The sequence below is a fragment of the Cibotium barometz genome, chromosome 5, assembly GCF_041138505.1.
Source record: "Cibotium barometz isolate CiBa-2024 chromosome 5, ASM4113850v1, whole genome shotgun sequence".
Classification (NCBI taxonomy): Eukaryota; Viridiplantae; Streptophyta; class Polypodiopsida; order Cyatheales; family Cibotiaceae; genus Cibotium; species Cibotium barometz.
In genome coordinates this window covers 19,343,645-19,360,227 of record NC_141050.1, presented here as the reverse complement: position 1 = coordinate 19,360,227, position 16,583 = coordinate 19,343,645, and the positions used below count along the sequence as shown (strand labels likewise).

The 16,583-nt window shown below is 44.6% G+C and overlaps 1 protein-coding gene and 1 long non-coding RNA gene across 2 annotated transcripts; one reads left to right on the top strand and one right to left on the bottom strand.

The window, feature by feature from the left end:
* Positions 1–359: 359 nt before the first annotated feature.
* LOC147638168 (uncharacterized) lies at positions 360–3,157 on the bottom strand. The gene has a single exon (XM_086798096.1). It carries the CDS (start codon positions 2,061–2,063, stop codon positions 465–467), a length of 1,599 nt encoding a protein of 532 aa, XP_086654222.1. The 5' UTR covers positions 2,064–3,157; the 3' UTR covers positions 360–464.
* A 3,372-nt stretch (positions 3,158–6,529) lies between these two features.
* LOC147638167 (uncharacterized) lies at positions 6,530–8,002 on the top strand. Its single transcript, XR_015265372.1, has 3 exons — positions 6,530–6,622; positions 6,779–7,017; positions 7,125–8,002. It is a non-coding gene; the product is annotated as an uncharacterized LOC147638167 (long non-coding RNA).
* The last annotated feature ends 8,581 nt before the right edge of the window (positions 8,003–16,583 follow it).

Below are 16,583 nucleotides of genomic sequence, written 5' to 3'. Positions count from 1 at the left end.
TGAGTTCTTTTTGTAGGAGATACATTTCTTGGGGCATATTGTGTCTGCGCATGGAGTCCATATGGATCCAGCAAAGGTGGAAGCAATACTTAATTGGCCAGCTTTGAGGACTGTGCATGATGTACGCTACATACGGCATAGTTACCAGGGGACGGGGACGGGGACGGGGGACGGGGACGGGGACGGGGGGTGGGGACGGCACTCAAAATTGTTAATTTTAGAGGAGTAAAGAATCAAGATTAATCAATCAATAACAACAAGCTTTCTAACTCCAAAAGTTATGAATCATGATACACATTACATTTAAAATTAAATTACGCTACGAGGTGCAAGAGTCAAGAGTCAAGACTTGCAAAGAAAGACTTTAAAGTTGATAACATTAAATAGATATACTCAAAAGATGTTGGGGCCTAGGCGATACAAAATATAAGTCACTCGCGGGCCTAGGCGATACAAAATATAAGTCACTCGCTCTCATACTCTGCGCTCCCAATAAGAGAGGTGCTAGCCTCATGATCATGAGTGCGTGAAGTGTGGATGGGGTTTGTGTCATCCGATGAAGGCTCATGATGAGAACCATCTGTCCCACCCTCCTGTGCAATAGTTGTAGCTGCCTCCTCCTGTTCCATCTCCCACTGTGTAAAAGTATCGGCATTGCATCTTGCACTCTTGCCAAGCATGCGCAAGTTTGCGCTAATGAAGACAAGATCATTAGCTCTTTCCACCCCAAGCCGATTTCTTTTCTTTGATGAAATGTGGCTGTAGGAGGACCATAATTGCTCTAGGCAAGAAGAGCTAACGGACTGGCTCAAGATCCGGATCGCCAACTGTTGTAGCTCTGGTCCATCTGATCCGAAGTCCTCCCACCATAATGCTGCACCAACCTTGAATCTGTCCTGCTGCGCATCTGCACATCCATATGAGCCTTGAAATGCCCTGTAATTAGAGAGCTGGTCTCTAATTTTGCGCCTGATTTCTGCATCCGGCGTGAGGCGATCCAAGATGAGTCTCCAACCGTTGCTCACCTCTTTATCACCCTCCTGCCCTTTTCCCTGAAATTCTGGGTCCACCATAAAAGCAGCTGCATGTAAAGGAGAGGAATATGAGCTCCATCTCGCCACACAAAGCGAGTGGATCTCCTCATATCTATCTACGTCTGGCTCAAGCTTCTCAAGACTCTCTATCATCTGGTCCATGGCTTCATATACTTTGCCGATGCATGGCTGCATAGCATCAACAATCCTGAGCAAGTGGACAATGGGATGCACCATGGCGTCAGTGCGCTTGAGGTCCTCCCAAAAATCAGCATCGTCGACCTTTTTCTTGCATGAAATCCCTACCTGTGTACGTGCAAAAGATGAGGAGCAAAACTCATCACTGATGAATAGTTGCCGCACGGCACCCTGACAATCCTTCAAGCGATGCAACATAAGAAAGTTGTATGCAAAGCGAGTGTCCGAGTACTTGAGAAGGACCTTTGTGGACCTCTTCCCAAACTCGGATCGAAGGTATGTGTGATTGTTGATGAAGGTCACAATTGCACATGCATCATCAATCACCGATTCAATCCATGACAATTTCCCAATATCTTTCAAAAGATTATTGAGACAATGTGCCATGCAAAAAGAGACGGTGATTTGAGGATACATACTCTCAAGAATAGCTCCCGCTGCCCTATTTGTCGCCTCACCATCCGTGACGAAACCGATCACACATTCGGGGCCGATAATCTCGACAGCACTACTCCACTCAGCAGCAAGTACATCCGCACTCTTTCCCGTCCCTGAAGCATCATGTGAGGAGACAAAGTACATCTCCCCCCGTGAGTATGCCACAAGGCCATGGATAGACCTTTTCCGTGTGTCACTCCATCCGTCTGCAATCAAAGAGACTCCATTGCGAGCCCATTGTCTCTTTGTGTTTGCCGCCGCTTGCTCAACAAGGCGTTTCTCCTTGTCAAGCATAGTGGTCCGCAAGGTTTCGGAGGATGGAGGTGTGTAGTGAGGACCGTACTCGCCAATCTTCTTCACCATCGTTTTGAAGTAGTCGGACCTATTTATCATTTCAAAAAAAAAGAGGGCAAGTAATTAGAATGGCAAAATGGTGATCCGTGAATCAAGACTCGTGAGACATGATGATGAAATCATGTGAGTGAAATACGTACCGTGCCACACGAAAAGCAATGTGGTCATGAAAAAAGAAGCGGGCCACCGCGGCATCAACCTCCTCCTTCTTTTTGGGATCCCAACTCCCCTCAAGAGTACTTTGCCGACGAGAGAGAGAGGGTGGACTAGGTTGCGGCATTGAGAAGGCGGCTTGTGTGAAGCCACGAGTAGTGCCACGAGGAGGACGTGGTAGAGGGGTAGATGAAGATGCACCACCACCCGATGTAGAACCTGATGTTTGGGTTGGAGTGACATAAGTGTTGGGATCCACTCCACGCACCCTTTGGCTTGCATTCAAAGCTTGATGGGCGGCAAGCTTTGCAAGAAGCTCCTTTCTTATCTCCGGTGTGACCCGCTCACAAAATTTCACCTCATGACCGGGCTCATGCAACAAATGGGCCCTCACCCTATTGGCCCCACCCACACGCTTATATGGGCAAAGCTTGCATGTCCATGGACGTGCACCCCCCGCATGAGTAGGAGGCTCGAAGTTGACCTCATCCCACCATGACCACCCATCCGTTCTACTCCTACCGCCCGCACGAGAAGAGGATGCCATGAATAGTTAGTAACTTAGTAGTAGTCTAGTAGAAGAGGGTGGAGAGAGCTTAGAGGGTAGAGTAGGAGAAGAGGTAGAGGGAAGATTGAAGTAGTCTAGTAGAAGAGGGTGGAGAGAGCTTAGAGGGTAGAGTAGGAGAAGAGGTAGAGGGAAGATTGAAGTAGTCTAGTAGGAGAGGGTGGAGAGGAAGGTGGTGGAGTAGGAGAGGGTGGAGAGGAAGGTGGTGGAGTAGGAGAGGGAGATAGTGGAGAGGAAAGCTTGAGTAGGAGAGGGAGATGGTGGAGAGCCTAGAGGTACATCATCATTCATGGAAGGCTTGAGCAATGAGTAGAAGAGGAGTAGCATAAGCCCATTATATAGCATATGGCAGCTCTCTCTCTCTCTCTCTCTCTCTCTCTCTCTCTCAAACGGCCAGCCTCAAACGGCCAGCCGCCAACGGCTAGTAGCCGTTGCCCGAAAAAAAAACGGCTACTTTTCTGTAGCCGTTGCGCCGTTGCAGGCGTCCCCCGTCCCCGGCTGACAACGTCCCGCCGTCCCCTCCGACGGGGACGGCCGTCCCCTTGCCACGTCCCCTCCGTCCCGTCCCCTGCGCCGTCCCGCCTCCGTCCCGCGCCTGCAGTTAATCGGGACGGCGTTCCCACGTCCCACGTGGCCGTCCCGCCGTCCCCCTGTCACTATGACATACGGCACTTTGCTGAAATTGCTTCGCCTCTTCATGCTTTGACGAAGAAAGCAACTCCGTTTAGATGGGCTGATTGGGAAATTACAGCATTCAAAAAGCTCAAAGAAAAGCTTACTTCGGACCCAGTATTGGTGTTACCGGACCTCCGAAAGGCTTTTGTTGTCCAGTGTGACACATGTGGAAGTAGCATTGGTGCAGTTCTCATGCAAGAGGGACATGTGATAGCCTATGAGAGTAGAGTTTTGCAAGATGCTGAGAAGCATTTACAGGTGTATGAGAAAGAGATGTTGGCTGTAATTCACGCTCTTTCTACTTGGAAACACTACTTGCTTGGGGCTGATTTCACTGTACAGACATATCATCAAACCTTGCGTTATTTCCTCACGCAGACTAAGCTTTCAGAGAAGCATATGCGTTGGGCAAACTTTTTGTCAATGTTTCACTTCCAGATTGTGCATGTGGAAGGCAAAAAGAATGTAGTGGCAGATGCTTTGTCACGCAAGCCACAGGTCTCTGCAGTTTCACTTGCTTATCATCATGAGCTTGATGAAATGAAAGGGCAGTATGCCCATGATGAGGACTTTGAAAGGTTGTATGATCAGATGTCTGAGGGTCAGCGGCATGAGCATTATACTCTCAGAGATGGGTTTTTATTGATGCATGGCAGACTGTGTGTTACCAGGCCATTGCGACCGAAGGTTATGATTGAAAGTCATGCTCCACCGTATGCAGGTCATAGAGGTATTGATGCCACGGTCAAAGCAGTGGAGACTTTCTTTTATTGGCCAACCTTGAGAAAAGATGTTGATGCCTTTGTGAGGCAATGCATCGTATGTCAGAAGGTAAAGTTTGACCGTCAGAAGACACCAGGGTTATTACAGCCTTTACCTATTCCGGATAGACCTTGGGAGAGCATTGCCATGGATTTTGTATTTGATCTTCCACGGACACAAACGGGAAATGATGGCATCTGGACTATCATATGCAGGTTCAGTAAGCAGGCACATTTCATTCCCGTGCGGAAGACAATTAAAGTGGATCATATGGTGAAGTTGTTCATGGCGAACATCTTCAAGTATCATGGCTTGCCTACGTCTATCATTAGTGACCGTGATCCACGGATGACGAGTTTGTTTTGGAGAGGGTTGTTTGACAACATGGGTACAACTCTCAAGTTTTCATCGTCATTTCATCCACAGACAGATGGTCAGTCAGAAGAGGCTAACTCTACAGTGTTGGATCTTCTCAAGTGTTATGTGTCAGAGCACAAGCAACAATGGGAAAAGTATCTTCCTTTGGTGGAGTTTGCATATAACAACACTGTACATAGCTCGACAGGCAAGGCGCCTTTTGAGATTGTAGGAGGGAAGAAGGTACCACCCATTTTGCATACAAAGGATAAGATCTTTGAGGCTGATCAGTATGTGGAGAGTTTGGATGAAGCTTATCGGAGAGTTAAGTTGGCCCTCCAGAAAACTCAGCAGAAGCAAAAGAAAGCCGCAGACCGTCACAGACGTGATTTACAATTTGCATTGTGGGTGATTGGGTTCTTTTGCGCTTTGAAAAGGCTAGACTCAAGAAGATGAAGGGTAAAGAGCGCTTATTCCCTAAGTTGAGCATGCGATATTATGGGCCTTTTCAAGTTTTGGAAAAGATTGGTGAGGTTACCTATCGTTTGAAGTTACCAGATCACTGGAGGATTCACAATGCTTTTCACGTGAGTCTCCTTAGACCTTTCCGTGGGGATGTGCCTGAGGATGTATCAGATGAGGCTCAGCCAGAAGTTGAGGAACTTGATGAGGTTCTAATTTCAGAGCAGATACTGGCACATAAAGAAAGGAAGGTACGAGGTAAAGTTTCCCGTCGCTATCTTGTGAAGTTCAAGAACTATTCACCGATGGATGCGAAGTGGATGGAGGAAGGTGACTTAACAGATTCACCTCAGGTTTTGCAGCTTTATCTTGATGCCTTTGAGTTAGAGCCGACTCTTATTGTGGCTCATTCAGGTTCAGCAGAGCATGGGTCTGGAGCATTACCTGATGCTCAAGAGGGGGGTAGCACCTCCACTCCCTTGATACAGACAGGCTCAGATGACATCTAGAGGTCGCTTGGTGCAGTTTTTATCTCACCCGTGCCGTACAGTGTACGGACAGCCAGGTACAGCAAGTACAGCTGCAGGCGGCGTTGGACAGGTTGTTGGACAGGTCTGATTACGCTGATTCAGGCAGGTACAAGAGTGGACAGCAGGCTGCGTGTGCAAGTACAACTCCTGGCACGTATCCCGAGGTAGTACAGACAGGTACGGGGCTGTTTTTTAGATCTGTACTTTCAAAGACAGCATAGAGGTGAACACAAGGAGGAAGGTACAGGCAAGTACGTGCACATGTGTGAAGCAGGGTTGTAGAAACAAGTGCCTGCAAGTACAGATTGGTACCGTTGCTTCCTCCAATGCTGTTTCACGAGCTGAATTTGGTAAGCTCCGTTTCTGTTCATCTATCTCTCTTTCTACTGCTTGATGTCTGTTGCAGATATGAGTTATCTGGCCCCTTGTGAGAGGAGGGGTATGGCAGATTGACAAGGGTTGCGACAGAGTTTGAATAGCATATGTATGTATGAGCTGAGATGTTGTATCATGCACTTGAGTTATGCCAGATGTATGCTCATGGCTGCCCTGCTTAGTGGTCTTGGCTGATCAGAGGGAGGCACAGTGTGTTATTGTGGAACACAGATCTGTGTGCATAGATCCTCTGTGCTAAGAGGTATTCTGGGCCGTCAGATTGGACATATAGGTGTAAACTCTTGGCTGATTTTTGTTGTACTCAGCCATTCATATTATTTTAATTGAATAAAGAAATACCGCAAGGGGCCCCAAGCTTTGGGGCCAACAGGTGTCGCCTTGTTTTCAGATTTGGGCACTCTAGCTCCAATCTGTTTTGTTTTCACATCTAGACTACAAGTGGACGGGTGACTGCTAGTCTACCGCACTTTGGTTTTCTATCAGAGGCCGGTTTCAGTGGCCGTGCGTTTTCCTTGGCTTGGAGTCATCTTTTCCTAGGCACCTTTTCTAAGGCCGCGTTTTTGTGATTGGGTGCTCTCTTTTACCTTGGCCGTGCCCTGTTTTGGGTTTTGTGCTCGCTTAATTTTCTATTTGTCTTTTGCTGAGTTGTTCTGTGGCTTCAACCGTCCACCGTCGTGTGCTTCTTGGCTCCAGCTCAGGTAACTTTGTACGTTTGCTTTTCTCGTTGCATATCATCATTATGGCACCCCCGTGCACTGGATCCTATGAGAAACTTAAGGGACCTAACTATGCTCATTGGAAGCTGTGCATGAGAGCTTGGTTTGTCTAGAAGGATCTTTGGTCTGTGACTACAGGTGAATCCCTGAGGCCGGTCAAGGCACGGGATACTTCACATTGGACTTCGCTGCAGGAGGACGCTTATCTTGATGCGCTACTTGATTGGGAAGAGAAGGATGCTAAGACCTATGCCGCTTTGGTGCGTTTAAGGAAGTCTCACCGGCCAATCAGACGTGTGAGATGGCTGCGGGGGTATGGACGAAGTTGCAGGAGCTTTATGAGAGGCCCTCCTCTATGAGGGCTTTCACACTTCAGGGTCAGCTCTACACTCTCCAGTTTACTCGGGGAGAATTGTTCCTCTTGAGAGTTAAATTGATCCATGATCAGCTACTTACCTTGTTTGCTACGTTGTCTACTGAGCAGTTGAGCGCTCTTGTGCTTACGAAGCTTCCTCTGGACTATGAGATGGTGGCTAAGGCATTGAGGTGCCAAGTGTCGTCAAGGGCTTTGGATTTTGATGAGTTAACCTCTTTGCTCCTTGAAGAGGAGACAGGATTGTAGGCTCAGGGCAAGCTGTCATCTATGACGATTGGTGGTGGTGCAGAGGGAGCATTGGTCTCGGCTCTGAAGAAGAAGGTATGTTGCTACCACTGCGGGAAGAAAGGGCACGTCCGGAAGGACTGCAAGAAGCAGCAGAAAGCTATGGCCTCTCAAAAGGGCAAGAATGATTCCAATTCCTCGTATGACTCCAACTCGGATCCTCGTATGGTGCATGCAACGCCTGTGGGGGATGATTCTCCCTTCTAGTAGCGGTGAATCACTCTCACGTGCTCCCAGCCAGAGAGGGGCTAGTGAGAGGGTGGTGCGGGCATGGTAATGCCTCACATTATATGGTGCAGTGTACCTTGCGTTTTGCGTTTACCTGCATCGTTTGGCATATATGAAAATCCCTGATGCCTTCAGGTCCATCGTTGGTGTTTTGACATCGAGCCCGTGTGGTTCATCGTCTTGTTCCCGCATGGGGGGACACCTCAGGCATAGTCTTGCTCAAGAGAGGGATTCTATGGTGTCGTGGCAAGCTATCCATTGAGCTATGTGTGACCACAGCATGTGGCATCGACATCTTCATTTGCTTAGGGGAGTGCGAGCTTTGGCTTCTTGATGCTATACTACCGAGGTGTATCTAGTATTTGCAATGTTGGAGTATCCACTGTGCATGTCGTGCTGATCTTGTGCTGATCACCTATAAGGTGAGAGAGGGTGTTGGAGTTATTTATTGCATCTCACTAGGTGTTCTTTTCCAGCCGACTGCTTTAGTGGTTTATTCCACGAGATTCTTTTTGTACTTTATTCACTCTCCTAGTCCTATATAAACGAGGGGGGACGTGAGTCTACACACAAATTGTTATGTACAGTTTTGGGGGCTGGGCTGGGAGAGCACACGTGTGGGTTGGAGGAAGGAGAGCGTGATTGTGCCACATTGGTGGTATCGCCTCTCTCTCGGTTGTACTCTCGCATGTCTTAATGGAATCCGTTTCTGGTCTATTATCTTTGCGTTCTACTACTGTGTGTGTTCGTTTGTGTTTTGCTTCCGCGCTTGCGTATTCTAAGCGGGTGAGCATAATGGCACCCAGATTCAGCAAAAACGCAACCCTATTCAAGCTGCAACATGGCATCCACAACAGAAAAATGCATCAGATGGATGCCTCCAAGGGGATGCTATAGGCTGGCCAATGTGTGGATGGCGTGGGCAGCAAGGGCAGCTACAGGGTTCATATATCTATAGTATAAGCAGGCGCCCTGCCCAAGCCAATGGGCTACGCCCTCCCTTCCTCTTATCATGCAAAGGATGAAACATTCGCCAAGTCCTTGACCACAAAGGTGTGTTTGTTCTTCAAGTACATGTGCAACAAGTACATGTGCGTAGAACATAGAGATTCGGCAGATGCTAGAGAGCTCTTTGGTTTGTTTGGAGGAAACATGGTCCACCAACATACAAGAGCATAGTGGAAACATATAGGATAGAGAGGGGTGAGGAGAATATCTAGCAGTTGGTGAGCTAGTTGGAATCATGCCGACTAAGATCCAAGCAAGAAAGGCAACACATACAGTGGTAAGTCCATCCATAGATAAAGCTCAATAGGAGGGAGTGTTCGAGGATGCCGGAAAGCTTCAAGAGAGAAAGTGGTATCGTTGACAGAGTTCCGAAGTAAGGAGCAGATTCTGGAGGATGAGCCCCATAAGCAAACATTACCATGCTTGGAGGTGATCTAGACAAATGGAGGGCAAACCATCCCAAAGGCTAGGACATGGAGGAGTCATCAAGTGAGTTTCAGACCCCTCTTCAGTCAACACACTTAGTTGGACATTATTACTAGGGTTAGTAGGGTTGGTAGCCAACTCAATGAGCAACCGAATGTGGACTGAGTTATTGGGTTATTGTGTGAACACAATTAGTTGGACATTATTATTAGGGTTGGTAGCCAACACACAAACATTAGACACTATAAAATAGGAGTCTAGGCTTTAGTCATATTCATTCATTGAGCAGTCAGCTCAAGAGTAGTGCTACCATTGAGTATCTCTTTTCAGCATTGTATGTACGTCATCTTAGTAAGGTAGATTAGGTCATCTCTTTCTACTATGTATTGAGCATTCAAGAAAAGCAATTTGTTGCGTGAGTTTAAGTCTCTAATTAGGTGGTCATCGCAATCAATCAATCATAAACATGCTTGGCAAGTGCCATGTTACACATGCTAAGGAGGGGCACGCCGCGCATATACTCTGGCTGCCTGATATGAAGTAACCTAAAGCAACTGTTGAAGGTTGTGCTTATGCTGAGTAAACAGAAAATGAAGATGCCACGGGATAACAATACTTTGGTGTCTTCTTTTGCAAAGTGGCTTTTAACACCTACTTGAAGTTACTTTATATATTGGATAGCCAAAGTACATCATGCCTCCCTTGGCATGGTCCTTTGACTGCTTACTTTTAGCCTGCTGAGGGATTTTAGAGGGGGTAGAAGAGAAGAGGTGAAGAGGGAGAGGATTGAGAGGGTGTAGAGAAGGATTGAAGAGGTGAAGAGGGAGAGGATTGAGAGGGTGTAGAGCGAGAAATAGGGGAACCTTTTGGCTAAATCATTCCTGGCATGTTTTTTGCTTTTGCTTTTGCTTTTGCTTTAGGGACTTAGTTCAAGTCCATCATAGCTTCAGTTCTCTTTTTTTTTCAACCATGGTTCACTCCTTTGTTGAAACCATGGCTAAGCGTAAGGTCCACCCACATCAAGGTCAACCTTGAGACACCTGCAAGTTAACATTAACAATTAAGATAATAATCATACTAGGTTTATGATGGAGTTAATAAAAATTAAGATAATCATACTGGGTTTGTGATAGAGTTAATAACAATTAAGATAATCATATTGGGTTTGCGATGGAGTTAATAACAATTAAGCTAACCATGTTGGCTTATTTATAGTATACATATATATACATGGTAAGGTGTTACACTTTAGACCAGTAGAAATTGCGGTTTTTGGGTTGTGGTTTGTAACTTGAAAATGAACTTTGAATTGGAAAAAAAATAAAAATATTTTGAAAACTAAGAAAAGAAAATGTACATAAATGAAAAGATAGTGGGGGGAATAAGTGAAAGTGGTGGGGTAATTTTTTTGTATGCATTCGTCACGTGCACTGCCTCATTCGAAAAACTCGGAGTCAGTAGATCTCTTCTCTCTTTCTCTCCTCCACTTTCTCTCTGCCAATGATAGCGGCTTGAGAACATGTCTGCATCTTCGGCGATGGCTAACTCGAAGGCAACGGCGAAGGCACAAAGGTGGTCCTTCTCTCTCTCTCTCTCTCTCTCTCTCTCTCTCTCTCTCTCTCTCTCATCGCTCCTCAACTTGCTAATTGAGCTCCGCAAATGGTGGTCTTGAGCTCAATATATGAGAGACAAGGAGAGTGTGTTTGCTTGTCTAACCAATGTTTTCTGCATGCCAGAAGCGGGCACCCACCGAGTTTCAGCATCGAAGTTAGAGACAGAGCCATTGAAAGAATTTTGTAGGACTTCAGAGGATTTTTCCAGAGTGTACGGTCTCAATCTTGAGGGGGAGGATGCAAGGCGTTTGACTCTCAATGAGGTACCACCAAAGCATTGGCTAAGAGTGTTTTCAGAGCTCCTCGAGAAAGACAAGAAGGTGATATTGCGAACGGCAAAGCAGGAGCACTACCTACCTTTGTATACATTATATAAATAGGTTTACCAAACTACACCCTCAAACTATTATGTGGGTCTTCAATTTGCCCGAGGCTGCATCTACTAGGTCTGCACTGGTCATGTGAAGTGGGCCGAATTCGCTGAGCAGGTTGTTAAGAAGACAAGTGTTGATGGTAATTGCACAAAAAAAAAAACTCGGTGGATGTGCAAGGCAGGCGTACAATCGATGTCATCTGTGAGCTGTGGTGTAACACTATCTCAAGATGCATGCACTCCGTTGGCATAGGGTAGCCTATATGAGGCAAAGGTGGAGGTCTCGGGTCAAGTGCAGACATTGGTGAATGACATTTTAGTGAATATCGAGTGCAGCAAAGAAGCTGCATTGCTGACTCTTCATACGACAATGAGGATGGAGGAGGTAAAGTGCAGCTTGCTTCGCATTGAAGGTGCAATTGAATACCACACCATTATGTGTCAATCAAATAACATGCCCCCTGATGCACAAGAACAAGTAGAGCGGAAGCTTCAAGATAAACTTTGCATTCTAGAAAAAGAAAAGGTATGTATATTTGTTTTCTGTATATGAAGAAAGTCCATGCCATGTTCATTGTCTCTTTGTATGTGTTTATAGGCCGATTTAGACCACAAGAATGAGGATGTGGAGAAAGCAAGTGCTAGTACAACCTTCATGATAGGTGTGAAGTTAGAGAACTCTAGCACGATCATCATTCTACAACCGCCAAAGATTCTTTTGCATGAGGATAGTATGCTAATTGTGACGGAAAGTTGCCCAGGGTGTGGCCTCAGGTTTGGAGTAGACCAGTCTGTTGTTGGTCTGTTTATATTACCTTGCAAGCATGCGTTTGCTACTCTTATGTATGTGTCAAAGGCAAGAAAATTGCAGTTGATTGTAGCTAGGCCATACCCGAAGAAGCCAAAAAAATGGTGGTAAGGAAACCACTTGGTTATGCCATGCTTGAAAACAAAGGTAGTAACCTATACTCTTTAAGTGGTTTTATTTGATTAGCACTGTTAATACCACCTTTAAGCACTTGCTATATACCAGTCCATTTGAAACCGGTTGAAACCTATTTGCAGTGCTTCCAGGCTATTACAGTGGGTGTCAATCTAGTGATTGAAAACCTATTTTTATGCTCCAAACATATAAAGCGGTTGTCAGCGGACTCAAACCAATAGTCCAAAGCCTTTTCAAGTTTCCCTTCTCTTATAAACTTTTCTTCAACCAGTTGCCATTTGTCATACTCTCAATCTATAAACCAGCTGTTAACAAGTTGGTAGCCAGTTGTCATTTATCATGCTCTCAATTTATAAACTGGTTGTCAACAACAAGTGGTGGTTATAAACCCTTCCAATCCATAAAGTGGTTTCAAAGGGGTTGGAAAACAAGGGTTAAAAACCATTAAAGTGACCCAATTTATAACCTGGTTTTAAACCAATTTTTAAGTTAACTACCGATGTTTATATAACTGGTTGTCAACTTATAAACTAGTTTTAACCATTGTGTTGTAGACCCTCACAACCTATTATATGGTTATCAACCAATTGGAAACCTATGGTAACAACTCTTTAGGGATGCCCCAACTTATAAACTCGGAATCCACCAGTTGGACAAACCATCAACCGGTTGTTTGCAAAGCTCTGTGTTGCAAATCACATGCTTTGCTCCCAACCTCAAAATTCATAGATGAATCACCATGTGTTAAAGCGATTTGCGTATGTTTTCTTCTAATCATTTGAAAGATGTGTTGCTACCAATGAATTTCAAAATGTGCAGGCTACACTTCAGCACTATCTTTTAGTAGGCAAGGAGGAGAAGAAGTAAGACATGAATATGTTGATTTGAGTGAGGTTGTGGAGAATAGGGTTCTCCTTCTTGTAGCAGAGGAAACCCTAAAGAAAATGTCTCGTGTGGGAAGAACGTGTGGTGAGTGTTTTTCGATCTCCATCATCATGCTTTTACATGATGAGACCACACTTGATTCAATAAGTGTTATTGTTGTTGGCTTGGAAGAAGGGGAGGGCGATGTTAACAAGGAACCAAAGAGAACCACTCCGAGAACTAAGTTGAGTGCAGGAGAGCTGTCACCCATGAGGCATGATGGAAGTAGCTCTCCAAGTGGGCACAATCACACCACAAGCATAGAACCAGGGCAAGTATGTACTAATCGTGTGACTCGTTCTAGGACGCCAACATAGAAGAAGGGTTTTGATGATCAGGGTGTGCTTAATGATCAATTGTCACCCGTGAGGCAAGAAGGAAGCTCTCCAAACGCGCAAGCTTGTACTAACCGTGACGTGTTCTAGGACATCGAAAAGGAAGAGTTCTAATGATCAAGGTGAGCATTATTTATGAGTCATCTGAAAAGACCTAACCACTGTCCCTAGTGCTCGCCTTATATTTTCTTGTTCTTGTAGTTGAAGAATCTTCGTCGGATGTGACCTTGCACCAACTAGCGAAGAGGAAGAAGAAGAAGAGAAAGACTGATGTTCTGTCGCCCTCAAGGGGTGTGCACTCGAAAGAAGATATTCTGTTGTCCGAGAAATCAGCAACTGCAGTATCTGGGTTTGTAGAGGGTGAGAACAGAGAATTCACTGTTAGAGATGAGCAAGCATCATGTGAGAATGAGAACGAAGTTACTACTGGGCTAAAAGAAGCCAATGATTTAGTTGGTAGAACCTCAAAACCTTAAGGGTGTAAGTTATGCTTGTAGCCATCTGTAACAAAACACTCCTCTTTTATACTTCGATGATCTCTCGTGATTAATTTATTTCATTTAGCTATTATCCTTCTACAGTCCTCTTTCAAGTTTCAATATAGACATGGATACAAGAAGAAACAACTCACAGAGAGATTTATAGAAGAGAACATTATAGAACAGATAACAGTATTCATATATTCTAGAAAATATACATGTTTGTCGCTTTGTATGTGTGTGTGTATGTGTATATATATATATATACATGGGCTAATTTTAGGGGCGATGGCGGCGAGGGGTCTGTGATGATGAATGTGAACGAGGATGTGAATGTGTCTATGATTGGGTTGTGGCCTTGGATGAATGCTCTCTTCTGCTCTTGACATTTCTTTCCACATTCTTTCCTCTACTTGCCTGCTAGCCTCCTGTTCTTGCCTTCGGGCCTCCAACTCAACCTGTCTCCTAGATTCCACACCCATTCATCCACATCAGTTGTGCACCTCTCAAATTCGTCGATAGCAGCTTGGTGGGCTTCCACTTCCCTTTGGTATTGTTCTTCTTGGTGACGCCTACGCTCTTTGGCTCCCCTTACAAAAGCTCCTACCTGTCTTATCTCTTCTTCTGCACGATCATGCACCGCCAAAATAATTCTTTGTACAGCTTTTATCCTGAATGGATTAACATGCAATTGAGTATATTTGTGCAGATTAAGTTCGTGTACACAAAGGAAAATGTTTTGTTAGAAATCTCATAGAGCTCTACGTTAGGTGATGGAGATGTTGATTATAAACATCACTTACATCAGGAATATTAAATATCTTTTCTAGCAAAAGAAATGCATTAAGGCATGCCCTCCAGCTATTATCGCCTGGCTGGATTGGCACCTTTATTATCGCCTGGCTGGATTGGCACCTTTATCCTTCGATATCTCATGGTTTGAATAAGATTAGGCTCCAATAACAGGTGTTCCAAAATTGATGCAAACTTTCGAGCACATCTGAAAGGTCGACAAAACAAGCATTAGTTTATCCTACTTCAATAAATCTACCTAAATGATTGTGGAAGAGGGAAATGTCAATAGGACTTACTCTCTAACATGCCCATGATATCCGGACAGAGTTTGCGAAGTAACATGTATTTTGTTCAATGTCGTAAAAAAGAAGCAAACTCCAATGTGCGCTGAAAAAACAATCAGGACATGTGTTATAAAGAAAAACACATACAAATTACTTAATATATGTTGTCAGTTCATAACTTAATACGAGACTCACTCTTTATTATAAGCTGTGACAATAATTCATGCGAGATCAAGATTGACCCCTGAAACCAGGCCATTAGGTCCAAAAATGATGTCCCCTCATTTTGCAATTGCCCTGATATGAGAGGGTCTATAACATTGTAATATTTTGTATCTCTTCTGGTAAAAGAGGACAATATCTGCATGTAACAATGAATAGAAATTAGAATTAGGATTTGTGAGAAAATAGAAATAGGATTTATGATAATAAGAATTAGAAAATAGAATATAGCACAATCATGCCAACACACCATAGTGATGCACGACCATGTCTGTGACTTCTAGTATCTCGCCACATCGCAAAACACGTAAGTCAACTACATCTAAGCTTGGTAACAAATCTGCTTCCCCGAATTGTAAATGCCATATTGACGGGAGCAATATTCTCCAACGCCCTTAATTGTCTAGTATTTTCTGCTTCAATGACGTTGATTTCTATACGAACCCTGTTGGCTTCTTGCCATGCATCATCATCTGCTTGATCATCAGGAAAAATATCACCATCATTGGCAGAACTAGACAGTTGTGAGTTGTGTGGCAACAGCCTTCGGTTATGCTTGTGGTTGTGCCTCTGGTTATGGTTGTGCCTGAGGTTCTGGTTGTGCGGCATCTTGTTGTGGCTAGTCTTGTGCTTTTGCTCTTCTCCAAGTTTGAGAGCGGGTGTCTCTGTCGTGACTAGCACAGGTGTCCTCAATTGGCCTTGCACGAGGATGGGAGGGAAAACCGTTAAGATCTCCAGCATGCGACGATCGCTAACATAGATAGGTGCTAATAGTCGGTTATATTTGTACCTCAATCTACGGAGTGTATCGAAATCCCTAGGCATTATTGTAAGCCTGTGGGCATGGGCAGCGAGGAAATATGCATCTTCAAAAAACTCTGAGTTAGTCTTCAGTAATTTCCTAGAGACAAAACTGCAGATGCTTGCCATCGCATGTCAATACTCTAGTGTTCATAAATTTCACGCACAAGCCTGTGAAATATCTTTGATCCACCTTGAGTATGTTTTGATCAATCTTCATAGTTGATGCATCTTCAAAAAACTCTGAGTTAGTCTTCAGTAATTTCCTAGAGACAAAACTGCAGATGCTTGCCATCGCATGTCAATACTCTAGTGTTCATAAATTTCACGCACAAGCCTGTGAAATATCTTTGATCCACCTTGAGTATGTTTTGATCAATCTTCATAGTTGAATTATCATATCCAACATTTGGTATCAAAGCATGACCCAATTAGGTTTAGTTTATTAGCAAAAACCCTAATTTTTCTCTTAATCACCATAGCCAGTTTTTCTCTGTTTGAACCACATGCTGTAGATTGCCTTCATGCTTGCACCTGAGGTGATGATACCTTAAAATTTTGCTATAGGCCTCTTGCTTTTCTCCCACGCTTGCCCTAAATCGGAGATCGTAGACCAATTTGATCCCACCTTCGCGAATTCGTCATCGCCATCAACGCAGCCCGTTTTCTGCTAATCGCATGCATTCACCGTCGTCGCTACGAATTAGCCTAATTCCTTGTGATTCAAGGCTATCATGTGAGGATTCAGCATACCAAATCTTGAAGCATTTGGTCCATCGAAGCTGCTTTACAGAGCTGTTTTCCAGTCGCTTGTTTTTTACCTCTTTTGCTCCAACAACATGGTGATTCTT